The 26832-nt window shown below is 27.4% G+C and overlaps 1 protein-coding gene across 1 annotated transcript in view; it reads right to left on the reverse strand.

Moving 5' to 3' along the window:
- Positions 1–2630: 2630 nt before the first annotated feature.
- LOC107445844 (TWiK family of potassium channels protein 7) overlaps positions 2631–26832 on the reverse strand; it is a 402607-nt gene continuing 378405 nt past the window's right edge. Inside the window, exons 2-3 of the mRNA XM_043049500.3 lie at positions 7187–7475; positions 2631–4128 (exon numbers count right to left, since the gene is read on the reverse strand). Of these exons, the coding sequence (XP_042905434.1) occupies positions 3711–4128; positions 7187–7475 (707 nt within the window). The 3' untranslated portion in view covers positions 2631–3710. The remainder of the gene's footprint in view (positions 4129–7186; positions 7476–26832) is intronic.

A 26832-nucleotide genomic window follows, 5' to 3' on the forward strand; every position in this document is an offset into this window, starting at 1 on the left:
GAAAAACAGAATTATATATATATATATATATATATATATATATATATATATATATATATTGCGGGGAGCCGAGTTAACGACTGTGCCAACCTTCATCTATCAAAGGGTACCTCAAGATTGATTCAAGATAGCACGTGTCATATACTAGTGAATTGATGTTTATTTTCGTAATGGTAGTTACGCCACAATACTCCCCCACCAGAATTTTATCAGGGATAGAATTCGATGAACGGATACCACTAGTTGCTGTACTTGTGGAAGTACCGGGAGAACTCGATTTAAGGTCACCGGGTTTTTGAGTGCTGAATGTGAGAGGTGTATTAACTTCACGGTCGTAGTTGCAACTGTGTTGCCTTTAGTATATGCAGGCTGACGTTGTGTATGATCGAGACGAGACTGAACAGCAACAGCATGAGGAGGTGGATAATGTCGCAGTCATAAGTAGCAAGTCAACTGTTCAATGTGGACTCTCCATCGAAGTAGGTGTTACCAGATCGAAGTGGGCGTTACTGCGTGTTCAAATCACGTCCGAAGGTCACCATTGTGGACAGCGGAGTTAACGACTGTGCCAACCTTCACCTATCAAAGGGTACCTCAAGATTGATTCAAGTTAGCACGTCTTATATACTAGTGAATTGATGTTTATTTTCGTAGTGGTAGTTACGTCAATATATATATATATATATATATATATATATATATATATATATATATATATATATATATATATATATATAATAAAACCAAAATTACGGTGTCTAGATGATTTATTCGGTAATTTTTCTGTTTGCATGGTAACAGTTTTTTTGGAAATTCCTGTTTTGAAATAAATAGTTCTTATTTCCTTACATTTTTTTTTTTTTTTAAATATAAAATTGAAAAGTAAATTTAATCGAGTAAATGGTTTTTATGCTGGCGTTAAGGAATTATGACGAACTTACCAAATTTTCCCACAGTAACAAAATTTTTCCACATGTTATGAAACCATACTTAAATGATAATTTTACAAAAATCATTATCGATGGCAGGTAAAAATTACCAAGCTTTCCGGGACTCTCATGGAAGCTGAATTTTACCATTATTTTTTTTTTTTTTTTTTTTTTTTGCTTTCTTTCCAATTCTATACAGAGGCCTATCAAAAACAATAAGATAGAGTCGGTTTTACATTGGAAATTTGAGAAAGAGCTCTGAGAATACTCTGGTATTTCCAAAGTTACGATATACTAATAAACGCTAATCATGCGGGGAAATTTCGGAAACATTTTGTAAGACATATAATGTGGGCATTAAACATTAACATTTAAAAAAGTTTCCATTCCTTCTCTTACTTGTGGTTTTAGCTATGACTTCCCTGAGAAAAGTATATTGTCAAAATTACCTGAATATGGTAAAATTTACCGTGTTTCTGATTTTAGGGGAATACTAAAAAAGGCATTTTTAACGAAACACTTCGGTAATTGTATTAGTAATACTGACAATGAAGTATGGTTTCATAATATGCGATAAAAATAGGAAAATGTAAAATTTCGCCATTCTTATCATGATACGTTAGAGAATAGCATACTAATTTTCATACATAGCTTTTTTTATCAAATGTGAGGTAATAATTACAATAATTTTGAAAACTAGAATTACCGGTAAACCCTTGACATATGAAAGGAAAAATTACCAAATAAATGGTTTAAGAAACCGTTTATTTCGGTTTTATTACCAAATTATCAGAATTATGTTGTTGTTTGTTTTTTTTTTTTACCAAAAATGACTGTAGGTAATTTCACCAGAATATTTTTCTCTGTGTTCAGTTTAAATTATTCAGAGAAATTGGTTATTTCGTTAAAATTCAGTGCGAATATGAAATAGCTTTGAATAACATTTTTTAAACTTTTACATTATCGCAGAACTATTGACTTTTTTAATGTATTTCTACGTGTCTTGCACGCACCCTATGTTAGACCATAGTCCGCGTCTACTCTTCACGTTGGTACTGAGTATTTCCATTATTCTAGCTCGCTTACTTATTTGTGATGTCACCATAAGGCCTCAAGGCTGTTTTTCGATGGCTCGGTCGTAACGTGAAATGATGCTTTTTTGCGAATAATATTTATATAACTGCTTTGAGTTTGCAACTGTTATTCATTACTGCCTATCCAAAGCCAGCGCTGTCTACGTTTTTTTTTGAAAATGGTGCAAAATGTCAATATGGAGAAAAGACACAGCTTTGTGAAAATTAAAAGAGTTTGTGATCTAATTTCTTAATATTTAAAAATGCACTCCAATGCTGTATAACCTGGACTCATAAAAACTTACAATATCTGAGAATAAGACAGTAATTTTGATAATTTTATTCTAGGTGGAAAAATGGCACCAAATTGGTGGGTTTTTTTTAAAAAAGTGTAATATCTCTTAAAATAATTAAATTACAGTCTGTTCTGAATCTCAGATAATTTTTCACGGCAAGATTATATCGATAGTTTCAAACCTGCTTCAAATGTAAGGCACTTAAACAATGACTTTTTTATTTTCCTTGGTGACGGAGCTTCGAAAAACAGCGTTAAGATTCAAACTACTACAGTTTTTATTAAAAACTGTAATTTTGAAAAATAATTAAATAAAATAAATGAATGACTTCCTTACTGAACGTAAAATTTTTATTAATGAATATATTAATCTACATGTCAGGTTTTATATTAAAACCATAAAATGCAAACATGGGTGCCATAATTTATGTTTTGCCGGAATGTGTATCAAACCTTTGTATAAGTGCCATCAATGTCATGGTATTAGTGCCATCAATGTCATTATGTTTGCATGTTTAAGGCTTTAAATATACATATTCAGACATCACTGAACACACATTAAATGTTCTGCTCTTGCATGGTAGTGATAAAAACTGAAATATGATGTTGAACAAAAAACATGATGCCTATTACAAATCATAGTTGTGGGTCACTGTTAATCAAATAAATTTAGCGACCAGTTCTCAAAAATGTATTTACGATTTTTTCGTACTTGCTGATCATTTGATATGAATGTTATAAAACAAAATTACCATACTTTAAAGTAGTATGCAAATGAAAGTTTGGGGTCATTTAAAAGTCATTGTTGACATAAATTTACTAAATTCCGCTTACGGTCTTTATAAGTGTTTGATAAAAACAATTGTCTGACATTTCACGTTCTGTGCTGGACACAACATTCTCGATATTTATTATTATATCTTTCACAGATAGGCTTCTCATGGACGTAGAGTGTGTATCTTTGTCTCTTATAAATATTTTTAAACAAATTTATTGGGCTTTGCGTCCATTTCCTTGAAATTCAGTTACTTTTTTGATTTAATTCAGTTACTCAAAATTCATTTCCAAAAAATATATTGGTTATGAAAATTTTACTTTAAATCATTCAACAATAATGTATTGAAACAATGCTTTTGTTTTTAAAAAAAAGGATCATCATTTCTCTATACAGACCGTCATTTCAGTTCTTCCTGCTTCTGTATTTAGATTCCATACTTTTTGAAAACATCACATTTCTTGGCTAGGACAGGGCATTTAATATCAGAAAATTCAGTCTCAATTGTCCCAGGCATGTTTCTTTCGTACCACATCTGTCTCCAACTGTTTAAATTCGTGTGTGTCGAAAATCAACCAATGGCTCTTATATTGATTCTTTTTGCGTCATTAATTAATCAACCATCGCAAGAAGAACATTCAGTCTTCAGAATCGTCACGATCACTTAACAAACCCAGTGTCCTACCCAGCTTTCGTAACTTGAAGACTACTTCTTCTTGCACAAGATTAAAGCACATAGCGATTAATGCCATACCAGTTAATAAGTACAACGAACATATAACAAGCTTTTCTTGTGTTCCATCATCTGAAACAACAGAATCACCTGGCACCAAATCACCAAATCCTATGGTGCTGAGAGTGACAAAGCAAAAGTATGAACCATCTAGATAATCCCAACCTTCCCAAACAGAAAACAAAGCTGCTCCACCACAGATGTAGCCAGCTATTATCAACAAGCATAGAGTGATTGGAACAGTCACACGTGGTTTTGGTGAGTATGTTGTGATACCATCGTCATCCAAATCATCTTTGACGAGATCCGAATTCAATTTGTTCCTAAAACAATTGAGAAAAAAACCATAAGTTTAAATGATATCATAAGTTTAAATGATATCATAAGTTTAAATGATATCATAAGTTTATATGAAATTAAATTGAAAATGATATTTTTAAACATAAAGAAGGATTTACTATAAATTTTTAGTACTTGATATACAAAAAGAAATTATGTTTTTAAAAATTATTGCTGCGTAGTATGCCTTTAATATGTCAGATCCAAGCAAATTGATACATCCTAAATTTATTAATCTTTCTTTTATCTGTAGTAAAACTTACAGTGAATTAAACACAATTCTAATTTATTTAATTTTGGAAATAGTTTTTTATGTAATGAATAACGCAGCTTATCTAAAATGTAGTTTAAAAGCTGATTTTGAGTAAAAATCAGCCATTTTATTGTTTTTGCAGTATATTTCTACTAAGTAAGCATAATTATTGAGTTAAATTATTGTATGATATTATTGTATTAAATTATAGCATTAAGTTATCTTTATTCAGTTATTTTTATTAAGTTGACAGATGTAAGTATCAGGACTCCATGGAGGTTCAAGTTTTATATTAGGAATCTATTTTAAAATTGTCAATGTAACTGCCATGTTCCATGAAAATAAAGCATTAACAAGGTAATGATATTTCAGTTACTTCTCATCTGTTAGTGGTATGATTGTTTTAAATTAATTGTTTTAATTTTCATTTGATTTTTCAGTTGCAAAATTAAGCAAAGTTTTTCCATTTTGTACAAGCTCTTGAGCTTTTTATAGAACATATTCAAGTAAATTGAACAGCAGTTTCTTTTTTTTCCTTACATTTTTCTTTCATCTTACCATATTCATGGTAACAGAGTAACAGAGAACACGGGACACATGTTTTTATATTGTTCATCGTTACTATTATTTCACATTTATTAACCAGATGTAACAATACATTTTTAATTAATATTGACTTGACAGTGAAAAAAAAACTTTTCTGAAAACAATCTCGGGAAACATATTTACGGATTATTTTTCTATGTAATTCAACAAAAAGCAATTTTGGGTGATTTACAGTATACATTTGATTAAAGTTACAAGGTTTGTATCGTTTATTTAAGCATTAACGTAAAGTGAAAGAGAGTAGATTTAAGATAACATTTAATTTTTCTTTAAATAGTGACGCAAGAGAGATTACTTTTTTTTATGAAAATAATAATTTAAAAATAATGCTGTATAATGGCAAAATATTTTTAGATATAAGAATGAAACTTTCTATTTCAAGTAGATTAAATTTTTTATAAAAACATTTTTTAAAAGTTGGTGACATAGAACAACATAAAAGAATTGTTTTCCAAATTAAAAATATAAGCTACTGTTTTAACCCGTTAACATTGACATATATTTCAGAAAAAAGGACCAAAAATTGAATTTTCCTTTTACTGTTTAATTTTGTTCTTTATATTATTATAAAAGTTGAAAAATGGTTTTTTATGGCAAAAATAAAATTTTTAATGCAATAACTACTGTATTTATAATTTTTACATACACATAAAAAAGTAATGCATTACACACACATTTTATTAAATTAGAGCAAATTAAAAAATTTTTTATTTAAATATAGTATTACTAGGATGATATATTATGAAAACACAAAAATATGATTTTCATTACATAAATTATACAAATCTTTTACAGTATGGAATTTCCATAAACCCCCATCCACATTTCAATCGTACGACCGAAGTCGTAATCTGTGAAAAACTAGGATCACTAATGCCATCTATTAGGAAAATAGTGAATTAAGTGTCCTAAAGTAGAAACGAAAACAGTTCGGGCATCACAAATAAAGCACATAGTTGCCCGTACTGGATTCGGGCGACATTGGCAAGGACTTAAGAATTATGTTGAAGAATCATTTCAATTGTAGCAGAACTTTTTTACATAGTAATTTTCAAACTTAATTTTCAATACAAATTTCTCTAAATGTTTCTTCCTTTTAAGAGTGTTCCAAATATGCAAACGAGAGAATACTTTGATTTTATTTCTTTTTTGTCCCACTATGTTTGATGTTAGTAAATACTAGAACGTTCATCGAACTTGTAGTATGTCTCAAAATGATATCCTGTATTCAAAATTTTAAAAACAATATAATTTAATGAATTTTGTCGCAGTTTAATATTATAAATCCAAAGCCCAATTTCCCAAATAAAACATTTCAATGTTTGTGAGGATTTAAATTTTGGAAGATTTAAATAAAAATGCTGAAAATAATTTAAAATATGTTTCTTTTCTTTACTGTAATAAACATTTATTGACAAAAAATGTATAATGTCTTATTTAAAATCAACATTTTTAATGAATTTTGTTTTAATGACTACTTTTGAGTAAGGTAACAAATTACTGAGGTAAAATTGATTATCCGTAACACAGTCGTTACTCAAAATAGCTAAAAAATAAAACATTATGTTTTTATATCAACAAGACAAGATAGTTTTTTTTGCTGAAGTCCTTGTTTCCCTGCAAATATGTTCAAATCCTGTTAATTTAATTTAATTTCGTGAATGGTTTAATGGTTTAATTGGCAGAAATATCTTAATTAGCATTAATTTGCATAAATTCGTAATGGTTGATTATTGTAAAATTTATATAATATGTAATGACTACACTTATATAACATGTAACGTGAGATGTTTGATTTATAATTCGATTAAATGTATCCAATATATTTTAATAAAAAAAACGTTAACAATATTATTTATCGCTAATTTTAACTGTAAAAGTTTAAGTTTTATGACTTATTCCATCGAGTATTAACATAAATTTTTTTTAAAATTATTTTGAGTAAAGCATATGTTATGAATAATCAATTATACCACGCTGACCATTCAAAAATGCATGTTGTTCAAAAAACATTTCCTGAAACTTTCATCAGTAAACTAATATATAATAAAAACTTCTTCTAATTCTTTTGAAAGCTTAATTTACGAAGTTGTAGTTCTAATAAATTCAGTTGAAGTTCTAACATACATGCTTAACATTCTAACATACATGCTTAACATACATCCCTAAGCAAAATAATTCACCTTATTAAAGTAGATGAATCCACTATGGAATTTGCTCCTGCATTTGGTGAGGCAGCATCTTGTAACATTATGTGATGGATCTGATACTGCTCAAGTTGTTGTTGACGACGCCTTCGGCTGTCATTGAGCCGTCTACGATAGCAGATACGGCCGTAGACAAACTTAAAGCTCTTGGCAAGGATGTTACCGATATTGGTCAAATAGAGGAACATAAGTGGTATGCCAAAAATAGCATACAGTATGGTCACCAACTTCCCCCAATTTGTTTTTGGTGCTATATTGCCATAACCTGAAAGAAAAAAAAAAGCATAAATATGAATGATAATTCAGATTGCACAAAGACAGTTTATTATTTGAAAACTATAATTGCAATTTAAACTTATTGAAATGGGGAAATATTATCCTTTTTTTTTGTTTTCTTAAATGCAATTTTTCATTTAATTGAAGGAAATTTATTTCATTTACTAACTTCATTGCATTATTTTAAGACATATTTACCAAATTCTCTTTTCTTACTAGTTATGTTATTCTTTACTATCTTTCAAAGAAATATGTAAGGAAATATGTTTTCCATCAACTACTTGAATTCAAGTTTATAATTTGGGGGGGGGGGCAAAACAAAATGTAAATAATCAATAAATTATTAAAAAATAACAATTAAATCCTTAAAAAACCAAAAGACGTATACTAACGCAATGAATAAAGCTTAGATAATTTCCAATTTTGTTTATTTGTTTTGTGTTGTCCTTTAACCTGGTTTTACACTAGGTTGTGAAAAACACATTTCTAATGGTTCATTCTTTCAAAATAAGAAGCATGTGTATTAAGTATCATTTGGTATGATGCTGTTGCTCGATGCCAACTCATGATACTCCAAATTTTCCACGATACAATTTAAACTAACTTTCTTCTGATCTTATACCCTTCGAGTGGTAGTAAAATCTTTTTAAACAGTATCTGTTTTGAAACTACTCAGTATTGATGCAGTTTTAAAAGTTACAAAATATACTATATCAGTATATTTTCTGCATATTAGATCTAAATCAATTACAATAATATTAGTAGTGCTTATTACCAACTTTAATAAAAAATGATTTATAAACTTCTTTATTTCTAGTCGAATAGTATTTTGATTTTTCACGCTTATCCTAAGAAAATAAGTATAATTTCTCAATTAATTTCGTTTACTTTTCAGCAAACAACTTAATTTTTTTTATATTTTACCATTGATTTTAAATTATTTATTTTATCTAAAGATATTTTAAAAGCATAACTACACGCAAAATAAATGCGTTTCAGATAACTGTAGAGTAGTTTTCTTATTCGGTCAAATAATTCATGCATACTGCTACTACGTTCTTATTAGATATTTTATTATTCTAAAGTAACGAATAACAAATAATTAGTTATTTAAGAAAGCGCAATAAAGTGCTTTGTTAATTAATTAAGAGTCATTTAAGAAATAAAACACAACCGTCTTTAGATTAAATGATTTAATTTAAAACAATGGCTAATACAAAGCCAATTGGAAAATTTCATTTTTCACATGCCTCTCCCGAACGACGTAACTAAAAATTTGGAACGAATTTAAATATTGCGGGTGAAAATTGGCCCCTATTGCCACTGCTCAGATTTTAAGATGATAAAACAACAGTTCTGGAGTTACAAGAGAGACACATAAGCAGTACAAACTCACACAAACTCTCCATTTTTTCATTATAGATATAAAAAAAAAATTAAGTAATATAAGAACGGAAAAAAAGGAACTAGAACTATTGTGGTAGCACAGTTTTGTAAAAGAAAAAAGTAGATTATGTAAATTATTTGACTTCATTATGCTTATAATTTGTGCCCACACGATGCAATTTTCTAAATTTTAAATTGGCACAACCAGATAAAAAATAAGAACAATACAACTGCCAACGATTCACAAAAGGAAATCATTGAGGAGATCAAATATTTATTGGTTGGAAATAAAATAAATTTTTGAAGCGGTAATCCAAAGAATTATTAATAGATTATTCTCTACAAAAAGATTTTATCAAGCTTTGATTTTAACATTTTTTTCCAACTTTTTTTTCCACAGTGGCAACAAAGGCAGCATTACCGATTACAATGACTTCAGAAATCGTTTGCTCAAAGAGTTATTTCAGTAACGACGCAGTTGAAATCTAGATTGAATTTATCACACATTTCTACCTCATAGAAAAGAATATAAATAGAAAGAGAAGTTAAACTAGGAATAACCGTAAAAGGGAATCACTGAACGATAAAATATTTTTTTTCTTCTTTTCTATAAAAAAAAGAGAAAACGATATCGGATTTTTATTTTCGTCCTTAAATCTCTACTGTTGTCACTAACACCAGAGTTGTGTTCTATTATCTGTTGGTACTCTATAAAAGAAAAAGAAGGAAATTCTTTTGTTTCCAGTTTTATTTCTATAGTTTATTTTTTGAGATTATACCAACTCATATAAATCGGAATTATCAACTTCTTTTTCGAACAAGGAAAACTACACTAGTTTTTTTTTCTTCCTGAATAAGTTTCTGATATATTTTAAAGTTTTATAAGCTCTAACATTTTCATTTTATATTTATTGCTATTGTAACAAATTGTTTTACAGTATATTTTACTTCAGAAAAAATAATCAGTAAAAAATAGGGAAAATGCTTAACTTTCATCGTGAGCTATACGAATTTTAAATGTTGAAAAATGCATTTAACTACCTTATAACATTTTGATAAACGTATTCATACACCAAATAGATCATTTTAATATTCTTAGTACGTTAACATGAGTTAAATATGTTTTGAAATTTTAACATTCACGAAAACACCTTATCGGACTAATTTCTGCATGTATGCTTTTGTATGATGTAAATCAATGAATTCAGAGAAACTACAATAACTTGTCTATACGTTTATTCAATTGTTGATGTGTTTTTTTTCTTCAATATAGTTCAACACAAAAATTTTGTCCCATTACCCGTTATTATTTTATAAAAGAAATAAGAAGGAAATTATTATATTTTTGATATATTTTGTTTCTCTTAAAATGCACCAGTTTATAATATTGTTGCAATTTTAAGTATAAAAATAAAGATTTACTTCCTTGCTTTCTTACTATTCCTTGATATTGAACTGAATTCTTTTTCTCCATACATTACTATGCATTATGAGATGTCGTAATAATTTGTCAATATTTTCACTGTTCGGTCAATGAAATATTTCAATCAGTATATATAACAGGTACCCATAACAATGGGTACCATATGCTTGGTTTAAGACAACTTCAGGATTCTCTTAGCATGAGCCAGAGAACTTTTTTTTAGTTGACAAGTAATTCATTTAATGAATTTGATTGCAGAAGCACTTTTATAAAGCTTACATTTCACTACAAGCTATGGAAGATAAATTCTAAATTGTCATTATCTTTGAGATAAAGAACCGACTTTTAAAAAAAAAAATAGTTTACATTTGTTCGACGTGGTAAATATTCATAAATAATTTTAAGGAGGACTAAGAGCTGTTTTGAGTTTCAAAACATAATTTTGGACTAAGAGCTGCTTTGAGTTTCAAAACATAATTTTGGAAATCCATGTGTTTTGATTAAAATGCTACTTGTCACAAAACAAGAAACTCTTTTGATTTTAAAAGCTTATGATATATAATTAATGCTTGTACCATTATTTAGAGTAGCATATTTTTATGTATACTTCGAATAGTTTTCTTTTATTATTAAAGTTATCAAATCTCATCGTAAAATTATAAATACATAACGGTTTTACTTAAGATGCAATTTGAAGAAAAGAATTATTGAAAAAAAAGTCTTATTTTTATCACCGAAGGCATATATGAGGCATTATATGAGCATTGTATATTATAAATGACAAATTTATGATTTATTATAATATGAAAATTATCAATTCCAACCGTAAGTTTATAAATATATCATTGTTTTACATCAGATGCAATTAAAAAAAATTATGGTCAAAATAATGACCAGTAAATAGCCTTATTATCATCACCGAAGGTTTTTACAGTAAAAAAAAAACTAGTTTTATTTTAAATTCCTTCAGACATCAATACAATGCACTTTAATCATGTAAATATGTGTACAGAATTTTCCATCAAATAATGTACAATAAAAGTATACAGAATTGATTATTCTTGTTGCGTATTATTCCGCATAATTTTATGATTCACAATAAAAACTTCTAATAGACAACAAAATACCTAAAATATAGTAACGGAAATCTCTAGACTTTCGATTAAATTTCTAAGAAAATTAACTAGTTTATTATTGCTCTAAATGTTGACAAAAAATCACCAATAGCTTTTTCTTCCATTACTGTCTAGCTCTTATAATAAAAAAGCAATTTCATTTTAAATTAACTTAGAAGACGTGAAAACGAACGTCAAACATGTTACAATGTTGTTCATGAACACTAAAACTCAATTTCTAGCTACACAAATCGAACAAAAAGTGAAGAACAAAGTACAATTTTATCAATTGATTATTCTTGTTGCGCATTATTTCGTGTAATTTTATGATTCACAATAAAAACTTCCAATAAACAGCAAAATACCTAAAAAATAATAACAGAAATTTCTAGACTTTCGACTAAATTTCTAAGAAAATTAACTAGTTTATTATTGCTCTAAATGATGACGAAAAATCACCAATAGCTTTTTCTTCCATTACTGTCTAGCTTTAACAATAAAAAAGCAATTTCATTTTAAATTAACTTAGACGACGTAAGAACGAACGTCAGACATGTAACAATGTTGTTCATGAACACTAAAACTCAATTTCTAGCCACACAAATCAAACAAAAAGTGAAGAACAAAGTACATTTTTATCCAAAACATGTCCATGCTTGTGTTAAAAACTCCTTTTCTTGAACTCAATCAAACTTTATTTTCATATACCTGATGTATCACATGTAACCCCAGTTTTTTTTATCTTCACAAAATATTCTTCGTATAAGTTCGTAAAACTTAAAAATCTAATTAAAAGTAAGGATTCCCATCATGAATCTTTCCTTCGCTGCTCATTTTAAATTGAAATTCACGAAAAGAACTTTTTTGTTTTCGATCAAAAGGGGGATTTGAATAGGAAAAAAATCGTAATGAAACGGAAAAGAACAGAGAAAAGAACATACTTCTAGAAGCAGTTTTAATTTGGTAGTTCTTCCATCTAGCAATATAATTTTTTGTTTCATTTTTTATCGCTACTTTCTTTCCTAGCTTCATTTTAAATGCGAACGATTTTTCTTGACATAACTCTTCATTTTTATGTCATTTATTATACCTTCCCTCGTATTTTTTTACCATTTTATGCTACTAAATACAGTGATTTAGTGATCGAGTTTTTATGGATGATTTAAAAAAATACTTATATTAAATGAGAAGAAAAAATTACTTGTTCTATCTACTGTTAAAACTGGTGTTCTGTCACATTTATTTTCTTTTTCAATGCCCTCGATTGATTTTCATCATAAATCTTTTTTTTAAAGAAACTTGCACCTATAGACTGGTAAAAACATTAACTCAGCTGTAAATATTAGTTTTGTCTAATAGTTGATAATTTAAATAGTCTCTAAAGCTTGTGCATTATATATTTATATTTTACAGTATTAATCATTATTAAGTTATTTATTTTCGAACAAATATTCTTACGAAATTTATAATACTTTAAAATGTATTTTTACTATTTTCTTTAATGAAGCACGTGTTTAGAACAATAAAATTTAAATTAATAAACTATGCATTTCCGTAAATTAATACTGTAAAAATGACGATATATGTGATTATTTTTTGTTCCGTAACATGGTACCGGTAAAAATGGATTTTACAGTAAAAAAGTGCCGGTACTTTTGGCCGTACTTTTATACGGAATGTTTTACACTGTATTTGTGTAGACAAAGATTTAACTATATATTTCAATTATTTAAATAATGTTTGTTAATATCTTTTTTGCTTTATAATATTTTTGAATTTTTACACAATTTATCAAATATTTCAATTACCTATTGGTGTCTTTTCTGATTTTAGATAAATACTTGTAGTAATGAACTTTCCCATGAACATAAGTCTTATTCAAGCGATGAAATGTATTTCCTTAAGCAATTCGGCCTACATCGCAGAATTTTGTATATCGTTCCTTGGTGACTAATTAACGTTTTGAGTATCATGAAAAGTACACATGTGTAAAATTTCTATTGAAATTAAACCAAGAAAAAATTAAAAAGCATGCTCAGAAAAATAGGGTGGGATAAAAAGTGGTGATACATTTTTACTACCACTGTGGCCACTTAGTCAAGATCTGACCTCTCAAAAGATTTAGGTCGATTTTAAAATTAAAAAAAATGACAAGTAGTCAGAGCCGAATGGTCAAAGCATTCCACTCATAGCTATGAGAGAGCTCTAGATATATCCCTGCTCATGTCAATTTTTAATTTCTTAACACTCAAAATTTGTCTTTTTTCTCTTAATTTAAAATTAAGGTATTGAAAAATAGCTCATTTAATTTAATTAACCATTTAATTCTCATTTATTAAACGTAAATGGTGTTATTTTCTTTCCGTAAGCTAAATAACAGTTTTTTTTTAAAAATTATTTTTAAGAAATTAAGTTGTTTTTAAAGTCAAAATTCTTACTGAAAACTATTAAAAACTAAAAGGATTATTAATATTTTTTTTGTAAATTCCTTTTAAAAAAATTCCAGCTTATATAATTCTTTAAAATAAAAAAAATGTTTACTTAAAAAAGGAATTTAATATCCAATAATTAAAAATATGCTTTTGTAATTTTCATTTATATTTCAAAAACGTTGACATTTTTCAGGAAGAAAACATAATATTTTTCAGACATAAAAAAATTAAGCTCATAATTATTTTTATAAGAATTTAGCGGAAACTAAAACTAAAAATTGACATGAGCTGAGATAGAACCTAGAACCGACGTTCTCTCAATTAATAATTGGCCGCCCTAACCATTCTGTCACCATTGTCATAGCTAGTTATCATTTTCTAATTTTAATATAAAATATTCTGAAATATTGAAATATAACGTCTTGATCCAGGAGCCAAAGTGGCAATTTTTATCCCACCCTTTAATTTTTACTTCTTTTTTTTAATTTTAGCTTAGTGTCGTTTCAATAGAGATTTTACAGATGTGTATCAGAAATTACTGCCCCACACCCTCAGTGCAATATAAAAAATTCCGTTCCAAATTACGGTTTAAAGCTACCCTAAAATAAAACAATACCCTAAAATAGGTTACCCTAAAATAAAACAATACCAAAGGGCAGCATCCATGAAACCCCTTTTGAAGTAAAATTTTATTCTGTAAATTTTACAGCAATTTTATTTAATTGCAAGGATTCAGTGATTTTACAGCAAATACTAATAATGTGAGGTATATCAGATTTTTCGTTCCGTAAAATTTACGGTGAAAATCGATTTCGCTGTAATATGTAGCAGAACCTTGAGTGCAGGTACATTTCACCATAAGTTTATCCGAAATTCTTTAGAGTATGCATTTTATTGGTTGATTTTCCAAAATTAAAGATCCAGTCATGTTCAAATTACATTGATTTTTTTTCTACAGAAGTTTAATGTTTATTTCTTTGCCGAACTTGCACAAATAATTGCTAAGTGTTTTGCAAAATGAATGTAGTTTTACAAGAATGGTGACGTTATGGTTAAATGTTAAGAAAAATAAAGCACTTCCATTCATGAAATGACTAGAAGTACATTATTTTCTTTACTTGTCTTTAAAAAAATACAAAATCGGCTAAATTAACTATCCGTATTTTGCAAAAAATATTTATTTTATTGCACGGCACAAAGAATATTATATTTTCTCTTTTTGCATTGGAAGCAAAGAATTAAATTATCAAACACGTGAGCAGTCATAAGCATGAAATCTTAAACATGCATTCTTTGACAAATTTTTCTTACTCAGAATGCTTCTTTTTTTTCGCGAGATTCGAAAAGCTGAAGCAAACTAATCTGAGTTGGGAAGAATTGAATAGTTAAAAGAAAATGTAGTTCTTTTCAACATTCAAAATGTTCTATGTTATGTTTTAATTATACTGAAGCAGGTTCAATGGCAATATTTTATTCATTATTATTATTATTAAAAAATGAGTAGTAATCGTATTCTACTCATTGTTACTTTTTTGTTGATACTTTTTTTAAGTTTAATAAAAAAATGCGTGCTTGAAGAGTAAAAGGAAGCGTTGATAACAATTATGAGATAATTATTATTAAAAGAATGCAAAAGAGATGTGCTGTCATGCATGTTGTTTCTTAAAAGCATTATCATTGTTTTGTTAAGGCGAAATTTTCTATTGCGCTCCATTTATTTCAATTTTAACTTGTATGTTTCTTTAAGTTATTATTGACAAAAAAATATAATTTTTTAAAGAGCAACTACGTTTAGAGATCTTGATAATTAGCTTTAATTCTTAATATTTTTCACTCAAGCACATTTCAAATGGATTTGACTTAGTAGCGAGAGAAGCGTGTATGATTTGCAAAGCAAACAATATAATATGGCATAGCAATCTCCAAAGGTAGAAAAGCGCCAGCAAACAGAGGGCGGAGCCTACTAGCAATAGTTTATTTCAAAATTATTAGTGAGTGAAGCCCACAATTATTATTAAAATTAATGAGTGGTTGCGTATTTCGAAATATATCCCTTATCTTTGTTGGTTTACCTTTTAAATAAGTATTTATGTTAACGATATAAAAAATATTTAATGAAAGTACAGTAAAAACAATTTTGAATGAATGGGTGTATGAAAAGGTTCGCCTTTTAAAGCGGGGCTGTGACGTGTGGATCTGTGGGGCTTAAGTCGCATTCTTGGCCATAGATGGCGCAACGGAAAAATTATAAACGCACTCACTGTCTTAAATTCGCTTGGTTTCACCAAGCAGGCTTGCTGGTGAAATTGCAGGCTTGGTGAAGCCAAGCGAACTCAAGGCAGAGAGTGCGTTTATTGTTCAAATTATAATATAATAATGTTATTATAATAGTTTTACAGTTGGGTGTATCGGCAATTTATTACTAAGCTAATTTACTACTATCAAATACGACATTGTCAGTATTAAACAGCCGAGAAAAGTATAAAACTTAATATGAATTTCCTTTACACTTGCATACAACTTTATGAAAAATAAATCCTAAAAATTTGATTCAAAAAAATTTTTTCTTAATTTTATTGCTAATAGATATTGAAATAAATGTAAATGAATCACTGGATTCTTATAATTTGAATATCGTACAGGAATTAAGAGTTTGAAAATACATGAATGAAACATATAAATCATTTATATAAAAAAAAATTTGATCCCCTAAAGGCGTTCTCATTCTACCCATTAAAAGAAATTGTTGCAGTCTAATTTTTTTTACCCTTTTATTTGTGATATTCACCTGAATTATTATTGGAAACGATACGGTTTGAACTGTAGGTTAGAATTTCTGATTCTTACGTAAAACAATAAAAAGAAAAATATCGTTCAAATGACAAAATTATATTTTATTCACTACTAAAGAAGTTTAAGAAGTATTTATGGGATCTCAATATCTCAAAGATGTCATATTTCAAAAATAAACTGATCAACTTGGTGAATGACAAAATTAAAAGAGAAAAAAAAAGAATTCTGAAAAATTATCAAACAGCAGCAGTCGCCTTAGCAGCGCATGCAATGACGACTATTACTCTTAAACACAGTTGAAAAGTGTGATGGCGTCCAAATTAGGTGCGCTGGCCATCAAACCTAAAACAACACCCATTTTAACAAAAATTCAAGTGTAATGTGAAATATTTTTCATAGAATCTTGAAAAACATCGAGATCGGTCATAGAAACTTAAATTTCAGGATCACAAGCGCATGTTTGAATTTGAATTTTGATTTAATTTGTATTAATACTTTAATTTTTTATCCTATAATATTTTTTCGATTTTATCTCTATTTTTATATTTATTTATTCTTTATTTTTTTGTTATTTTTAAGCTCTGTAAAAGTGTGCTTCTTTACTGACAACTGCACATTTTTGTGTGTTAAACATAAAAACAATCGATTACATATTATCTTACACTAACTTGAAAATCCTTTTGCAGCTAATGCTAGTTATTTTATCCAAGTTTTGTTCTAAATAATTAACTCCAAGTAAGGGTTTTGGAAAAAGTAATAACTTAAAATAAAATTTTTGAATTCATATATTTAGGTTTATTCAATAAAGAGAAATCTTTTAATGCTTTAATAAAAGTATTTCATTTCGTTCCGAATAGATGAGATACATTAGAACGGTTTATCATCTACAGATAGGAAAGCCTTTCAGACAATTTCTAAGCCAAAGAAGCATTAGCCGTGGAACTCTTATTAACAAGGGTGTCGTTTTATTCCGATTTGAATGCTGTCTTGGTCGCCGCGAGGCTCAGATAAGAGAGCCTCAAAAGTGCAATAATATGTCCAATGATCTGTTGTGCAATTCCGTTGCAAAGATCATCTGCTATTACTAGGAAGGAATTCAGGTTTGTGGAGCCGAGAATTAGATTTGAGATAACGTTTTGAAGATGTAATTATGTCGATGCTAATAAAAGGTTGTCAGGAAAACACTGAATCGTAATTTGAAGAGGGACTTTCAGTTTATGTAATGAGTGATATAACGTAGAGAGAGCCATCAACATCTGTTGCGAAATTAGAGAGTAATATTTTGATGAGGATTTGGTCAAGAACATTGAATTAACTTTAATATACTATCCACACATTCATACCATACTAGGTTAATGTTTCATACTAATATACACTGTAGAAACTTATGGTAGAAAGTACTAGAAATCAGGGTGTCGGTACTTTTTGCAGTTAAATTCATTTTGCATTGGAGCATGCTACAGAACACATAATGTGATATAGTATAATTTTTTAAGCAATAATTAACAACAAATCACTGAAGTCCTCTAATTAAAAAAATATTACTGTAAAAATTACGTTATAATATTCTACGGTAAAAAAGGATTTTGCGGTTGATGCACCATAAGGGCAGTTACTGTAAAAATACCATATATTATACTGTATACTGTTACTGTACTTACATACACTGTAGAAAATTACAGTAAAAAGTACCACAAATCAGGGTGTCGGTACTTTTTACAGTTAAATTCATTTTGTATTGGAGCATGCTACAGAACACATAATGTGATATAGTATAATTTTTTAAGCAATAATTAACAACAAATCACAGAAGTCCTCTAATTAAAAAAATATTACTGTAAAAATTACGTTATAATATTCTACGGTAAAAAAGGATTTTGCGGTTGATGCACCATAAGGGCAGTTACTGAAAAAATACCATATATTGTACTGTATACTGTTACTGTACTTACATACACTGTAGAAAATTACAGTAAAAAGTACCACAAATCAGGGTGTCGGTACTTTTTGCAGTTAAATTCATTTTGTATTGGAGCATGCTACAGAACACATAATGTGATATAGTATAATTTTTTAAGCAATAATTAACATAAAATCACTAAAGTACTTTAATTAAAAAAATATTACTGAAAAAATTACGTTATAATATTCTACGGTAAAAATGAATTTTACGGTTGATGCACCAAAAGGGCAGTTGCCTTATATCATAATTTAACTGGCTATTTTTAAATGCTTCTTTATCTCAAGTACTTTTTCTATTTTTTTACACATGATAAGACAAAATGTGATGATGTATCTATAACATGTTTAGGTTAAAGATTACCGGCAACAACAATGCTGTGTTAATTGTATGTACTTTGGTTTGATTTCATATCTTTATTTAGTTTTTATTGTTCAATCCTCCATCCATTTCTTAAAAATTACTAAATAATTTGAGATTTTATTCGTTTGCCAATTTCTCTTTGTTTATATAAATTGTCTTTTCAAACTCAAAATGCACAAGAACAAACATGAACCTAGCTGAACTCTCCTTGCTTTAGGCAGAAACTATTTCCTCGAAAAATAATAAGACGAATTGTTCTTAAGAAAACTGAAAAAATTGGGAAAAAATCAAGTAATTCGCAACTTATTATTACTGTGCACACAATATCATCTCCTTTGGTACTCCAACTAAAAAGTACAGTCCAAAATTTGTCATAAAATTTTTAAAAAAAGCATTATACTTAACGTTATCAAAATAAGGGCATAAAAATAACGTTAAAATTTTAAAAAAATAAACGTAATCCAGCTTCAAACAGTATAGCAAAAGCAAAAAAAAATTGTAAATGCAAACAAAGAAAAAGTAGTACTATAAAAACTTTTAGAATTAGTTAATTTAATGTTGCTTTTTTCATATTACACTACATTAAATAAAAAATGCAATAAAATAAAACCTATTTATCAACAAAATAGATTTAAAATGAAAATATAGTAAATATATAATTTAGTAAAAATATATTAAAAGAAGACAAAAGGAAATATTTTCTAGTAGCAATAACAGTAGGCATATTTTGATCAACAAACTTATTTTTGCTTTAAATATCATACGAGAACATCCATAACTTTTTTTTACAAACACAAAAATTATTAAAAATACAAATAAAAATGGTATTTTTTTATTATTACTTATATTAATGAGAAAGACAAAGTTGAAATTCTACTAAAAAAACTAACACAACAAATAGTCTACAAATCTTTTTTAAAAAAATGCAGAAGTGTACTTAATTTGAATCTTTAAGAGAAAAGTTTTATGAAAAAAATGAAAAAGGAGAACAAAGCTCTACTAACACAAAAAAAATATTTTAAACTACACTCTTATTTTAAAAAAATAAAAGACAATATTATTTTTTATTACATCATTTTTTTAGCATCTTGGATACATATAACTCATTAAGTTGAATTCCAATTCATCAAAAAAAAAAATTAATCATTAATCACGGGTACCCATTAACTTGAAATCAAATACTGTATATGATTATACACTGCTGAGCGACACTATAAATTATTAATATTGATTTACGAGGGCATTTTAATTGCTTTAAATTATTTTCCCTCACTCGAAAAAACGCCTTTTTTTTGTGTATCCCCTAAATTCTCCAGTTAAAAGAAAAAAGCCCAGAATAATGGATGGCTCTTATTCGGATTTTGTAAGTGCAGGGAATGTCATTCATTTTAAAAGCGTAACGCGCAGCAGGTTACCAAATAAATAGTTGGGATAAAGCTTATTTGGAGAAAACCCTACGGTGTGTGCAATCCATCTTGCCTTTCTTCTCACTTCACGATATCTACAGATTAATGTCTCGAACCACATCTCTAACACGATTGATGATTAGAAATTTTTGAGCCATTTTAATTTATGGTTTCTGTGGCTAACTCTTCATTAGGGTTAAGCCGAGAGCTAAGCCTCCAATGCCCAAGAGATTGAGCCTTTATGATTAAAGTAAAGGGAAGTGAATATTTTCGTGGAAAAGTCCCTCCTTAATAATAGCATTAGAAGTTTTCAGTTATTTATGGGTCAACATAGAGTTCACGCTTGATGAAAAATTGATTTTGATATGGGATTTCGCTAATAACATTAATTCTTACTTTTAGTAAATTTAACGGTAAGATCTTGCAATTTCGGATATTTTGAGAAATATTTTAATTTAACAAAATGAGGTAGGGGTTGAAAGGTAATGGATTTTATTATAAAATTGATTAATAATAAGTAATTTGCGTACGAGTTAGCCTCATTTTAGGTTGATTTTTTGAATTCTGTTTTTCGACTACATGATGGTGTGCAATGATCTATGTCTTTCTCCAAAATGGCTCTTAAATTAAAAATAAATAGGATAAGGATACCGAAAATGTTACACCTATAATGTAAATGTAAACTATTAAGAGTGTTAATTATTATTATTTAATATACACGAATAATTGCTTGATCCAATTTTAAATAAATCATGAAATTTAGATTTTTAGATAAAATTACAGATATTATTTTTATCTTTTCAAAACCATTTAGATTTCCTTTTCGAAGGAACTTACCCCCCTTTGAAGGAACTTATCTTTACAATGTGCTGCTCAGAATTAAAAAGAAAATATTTTTAAGATCCAATCTATTAATATTATGTTTTAATCCATACAAATTTCATAGTATAACAAAAAAATAAATCTTGAATATTTATGGTAAAATTTGACGGTGCTCTAGATACCAATTCTGGAACTGGAACTCCGGTATTTACAATAATAATTGTCAATAGGATAAAATAATATTAAATTGATGAATGGTGGCCTCCTTTTACCTTTTTACTAATTGTTTCTCATAGATGGCAGCACTAATATTTTACCTAAACATTTTTTCTTCTTCTTCGATCAAATGTTTTTTTAATTTTATTATATTCGATTCAAGCTATAAGCAATATTTTACATCTTCGCGATTTTTGTTAACTGTTTTATTATTGTACTTTTAAACCTAAACCGCGTTTTAATTCACGCCGGTAAGTTTGATTTCCTATTACATTTTTCTTTTATTTCATGATTTTTTTCAAAATAAGGTTTTTTGCGATATCGACACATATAAAGAATAATTTTTATCTTAGGATAATTATTCTTTATTCAGAAATATCGCATTATTTATGGCAATTAGATGTGTCTTGACAACGACTATTTGCTTATACCATTCTTGTTTCTCTACCATTTAGTTTTTTATTTTTATTTTATTCATGTTTTTCATGTTAATTTGTGTATATATATATATATATATATATATATATATATATATATATATATATATATATATATATATATATATATATATATATATATATATATATATATATATATATATATATATATATATATCAATTAACGCAGTTTAGATGGTTTTAAAATTACATAAAGTGTGTCAGAGTACCGTTAGTAGCGATGCAATGAATGAGAAGAAAGCTTTATTGACATTAATCTACAATACTTTTCTATTAGCTGCAGTAGCCCAGTGGCGAGAGAATCAGCCTCCTGTCTGAAGGATAAGGGTTTCAACCCTAGACTTCGTTTCAACCCACCGCGTACATGCGATATACGTGCTCGTAAAATTTAAGGAATCGAAAGTCCTTTAGTCGGTAGTTGTGTTCTACCCTGGGTACAGAGTTCAGCAGAAAATTTAATTTCTCTTCAGATCAGTATCTAAATAGTGGGAGTGACCCCATGAATGAGTGAAGCTGCCATCTATCCAAGGGGTTCTAAGCTAAGACATACGTTCAGCATTTGCGGTGCTTTCTTGTCAAATGAAAGGCGCACCTTCCTAAATATTTCACAAAGATCCGTGGCTGGTAAGCTTTGTTTGTCCAAATATCATTTGAAACAACAACACTGTTTCAGTATAATTTATTATAAAAATTGCAAATTTTGTGGAAAATACTTTTTATGTTAAAATTTTTTGCAAAAGTGAAAAATTAATTCAGATATTACACATTACCTTCATATCTATTTTATAAGCTTTTTTTTTATTTTTTTAGAACTTTTAATTAACTTTAAACAGCGCAGAAGACTTAAAATCATTTCCCTTGATTTAAGGAATTTTAAGCTAACAGCTTATAATACTATTGATTTAAAAAAAACTTTACAGTGCCTTTCTGGAATCAAGTTAATAAAGTTCATTTTAAAACAAGTGATCGGAAAATTATTTTTAAAATAATCAATTTGTCATAAATCGGTCGGCACTTGTTTGTTTGTTAAACTTGGAAGTGTTTATTTGTTGCCCTTCTAAATTAATTTATCAGGCGTAAACAAAAAATTTTTTTATCTACTCTATCATTTTTTCTATTGTATTTTGTTTTGTGTAGATGTTTCGGATGATACATGATAATGCTCTGACTAAATATCACCTTCTCAGTCTTGTCCAAAATGACCAACTTCTGACAGAGAGTCTTAAAAATGTTTACAATTAAGCAATATTTTAGCTACATAAATTGATAATTCCCTATAGGAACGATAATTTTAGCTTAAATATGATTTGTTAGAAAATTATGTTTAGTCCATATTAACAATAGTGTTCCTGTAAAAAATATTTAACTACAATTTCTAAGTTAAAAGAATTTTGCAAAATTGCCTGCTGTACTTTTTATTTTAAGTTACAAGACAGTGTAGCATTTAAAAATTATATTTGAATTAAAATATGCACGTAAATTTTCAAGATTTTTGTTTACTTCTGATATTTTGAAAGTAGTGAATTCATATACATACCCAATTTCAAAATGACAAGTAAAAATCGATTTAAATGAACTGAAAACATTTTTTACTTTTAAATAACAACAATTGTGATTTTTTAAATATAAAATCTTATTCATAAATTATATTACACCAAATCTAAACTGTGCGTTTTGAAAAACATGTAATAAAGATTATTTAAAAATTTATTGTTTGTAATATCGTGATATAAACATGATTAGGCTTTGCAAAAGCAAAATAATACATTAAATTTTCAACAACATTTAAAATAGTTTTTTTAAGTGCTATAATAATAAAAATAAGTAATAATAATGAAAATATCACTATTTATATGAATAAAAATACCCCCGAGAAAAGAAAACAAAACTTTTTCAATAATGCAAATGTATTTACAGTTTTATTTTATAACATTTAAATTTTAACAGATTTTAAATATACTATACTTTTTTCATAATCTTGCTTTTATTACCATCATAAATATACTAACAAAAGCCTTAAAAAGCGATTTTTTTTCTCACTTATTTATTCATTACTTACTTCATCTTGGAAAGATTACCTTTTAACAAAATAAAGTAAAAGTATTTCTTCCAATGAGAAAGCTAAAATCAGAATAATGCAATTTTTTAATTTCAAATTGAAACCTTAATATTTGGCAAAATGAAATTTCTACTTTCTATGCATTAAGTTTCAGCTCTCTATTCAATTCTATTCTCTTTTTTTTCATCTCTTTTATAAACGAAAATAACTTTCTTAAAAGGAATTTCATAATAAAAAGAGAATTTTTAATAGTGTGTAGCACAAAGGAAAGATGAAAGGTTTATATTTAATTTTCTCTAAACTTAATCTTTTTAAGTTTATTTTTGTCAAATCTCAAAACATCTAAAAAATCGTATTTATATAGACATCCAGTTTGGATATTACTCGCCTTAATGTTTCATTTTTTTTATTGGTCATTCTATACTTTATTTTAATCTTAAAAAAATAAAAAATTGCAATAAGGACCAATAATAATCCCTTTTAAATAAAGATAACTCTTAAATAATAAAAATTATTTGGTTCATAGTTAAAAAAACTTAATACATGGGCGAATAAATATTAACCAACGAGTAAAAATTACTTTTTGTTACATTAAACTAAAGAAACCTTAATACTGCAAATATAAAGTATCTAAACCTTGATTATTTTTTTTCTATTTTTCTATATAACAAACATTAATTTATCATATCAAGTTTTAATGCTAAGCAAGTTTTAAAAAAAAATATAAAAATTTTATATTTTTTTCTAAAGCATACTAAAGCTTAACAAAAACGTTACCAAGCGACAGAATCTAAAACTTTTTTTCAGTTTCAATGCAGTTAAAGAAAAATAATTTTTGTTTTTTCCAAACAAATTTATGAAGAAATATTCTAGCAGTTTGTTTGGAAATATTGTCTAGCTTTTTAAGAAAGTCTAGTCTTGTTTTTATGTAAGCAAATACATGGAATTATAAAATTGCAATCAATATTTTCCCACACACTTTATGTTTACTATGTATAAGAAAATATAGAAAAATATATACATTACCTATAAAAAAAATCTATAAAAATTGAGAATTATCCTTGGAAAATAGTATATGGGTATTAAAATGTAAAACAATTTTACAGCTAAAATATATAATTTATTTTAAAATTCATTGTAAATATGATTTTAAAAGAAGCATGTCGAAATAAAGTGATTTTTTTATGTGACATAACTTATTTCAATTTAAATAGGAGTTAAATTTGTATTAAATAACAATATTAATTATCAATATTTTCTATAAATAATTTTGTAATATATGATAATATGTATTTATCATTTTCGTACTCTAAACTCCGATTTTCGTCAGGGTTCTTATACTAAAATAAATTATCAAGAAAAGAGAGAAAAAATTTATGTATATCTTTATATTGGTATATTTATTTTTAATTTTTATTCGTAAAGAAAATGATAAGAAACTAAATATATTTACAATCTGTAACAGGAAAATGTAATTTGAAAAATATATATGCAAGAATTATTTTCAAAGCAAATACTCTCTTTTTAAATTTACATATTAAGTGGTAAATAGAGAAAAAATTTACAAGCAATAATGCACCCAATCTTCAGCTAATAAAAGCATCAGAAAAAAAATAACAATATAAGCATAAAAATCGTTCTCCAGTGACGTCATGCATTCAAAAAAAGGGTCAACCACTCAATCATTTTCGTCTCCCGTTTGGCAACAGGCCCAGGAGCCATTTTAAATAATATGGTCATGCAAAAAAAAAGATATTTTTATAGATTGAACTTTAGAAAGAAAATAAATCAAATTTCTCCTTAATGTTTTTAAGATTGCTTTGTGCTGTTTAGTTGGATAAACATTCTTAAAAGAATTATGAAGAATGCATCTTTACTGTCTTTTAAGAGACTTATTCTATAACGAAAATGCATTTTTACCGCAAACTTTGAAAGATAAAAAACTTGCATGAAATAATGTTTCCTTTATTATAAATTTCAGATTACTAATCGTATGAATCATAAGGAATATATTTTAACCATTTTTGAGAGAGACTTCTTCGAAAATGTAAGTGCAATTTAATCGTAAACTTTTTCAATATAAAATGAAGGGAAAATGGCCCTATTTGAATACTCCTGATATTTGATAACATATGGAACTAGACATAGTTTCAGAGAAAAAAGTGTATCTTATTTATAAATTAATATCAAATGTTGTTTTTCAAGATGGCAAAGCATGTGCAAAATTTTAATTTTCAATTTTTTAGGGTTCAAACATTTTTTTCATTTTTTGTAATTTTAGTACTTTGCTATTTTTAAATGATTGCGTTATATTTTTTTTTACTTCAACTGACTGGATCCTTATGGTATTTTCTTTCAAGGAAAATCATATCATGGGAAAATCATCGGGAAATCGTACCAAACTATAAAAATACGATAGCAAACACTCTTTAGAACGGGCAATTGAAACTAATTCTGAGCCGTAGTAAACAAATACGAAAGCCACCTCACTTACCGCCCCTCTGAATTTAAAATCAACACCAATTTTTTACTATTAAAACTCTATCATATTCCAGCTAATATAATACTAAAAAAGTGCTAATAATTGAGCCTTAATAAATAACGTTAATTTTATAATGTCAAGAAAATTTAAAATGCTATTTTCTTGTGCATAAAATTTTCATGAACAGTTTAGCAGATATGTTGAATCTATTTTATGTTAATTCCTGTTAATTGCACCCATGTATATTATTTTTCTTCTTCTATTATCTAATGCAATCTTGTTCTTTTTTCCCAACTGGATAAAACACTTAGTTTCTTATTGCCCACAGTTCTTTTATGCTCGGATACTGAGGAAGGCTCCTATTTACACAAATGAAACTATTGCCATTTATGTACTTTCATTAACGTTTTGTTCTCGTTGTTTTGCTTTAT

The sequence above is a fragment of the Parasteatoda tepidariorum genome, chromosome 8 (genome assembly GCF_982258835.1).
Source record: "Parasteatoda tepidariorum strain Cologne lab strain chromosome 8, Ptep-v5.0, whole genome shotgun sequence".
In the NCBI taxonomy this organism is placed as follows: domain Eukaryota; kingdom Metazoa; phylum Arthropoda; class Arachnida; order Araneae; family Theridiidae; genus Parasteatoda; species Parasteatoda tepidariorum.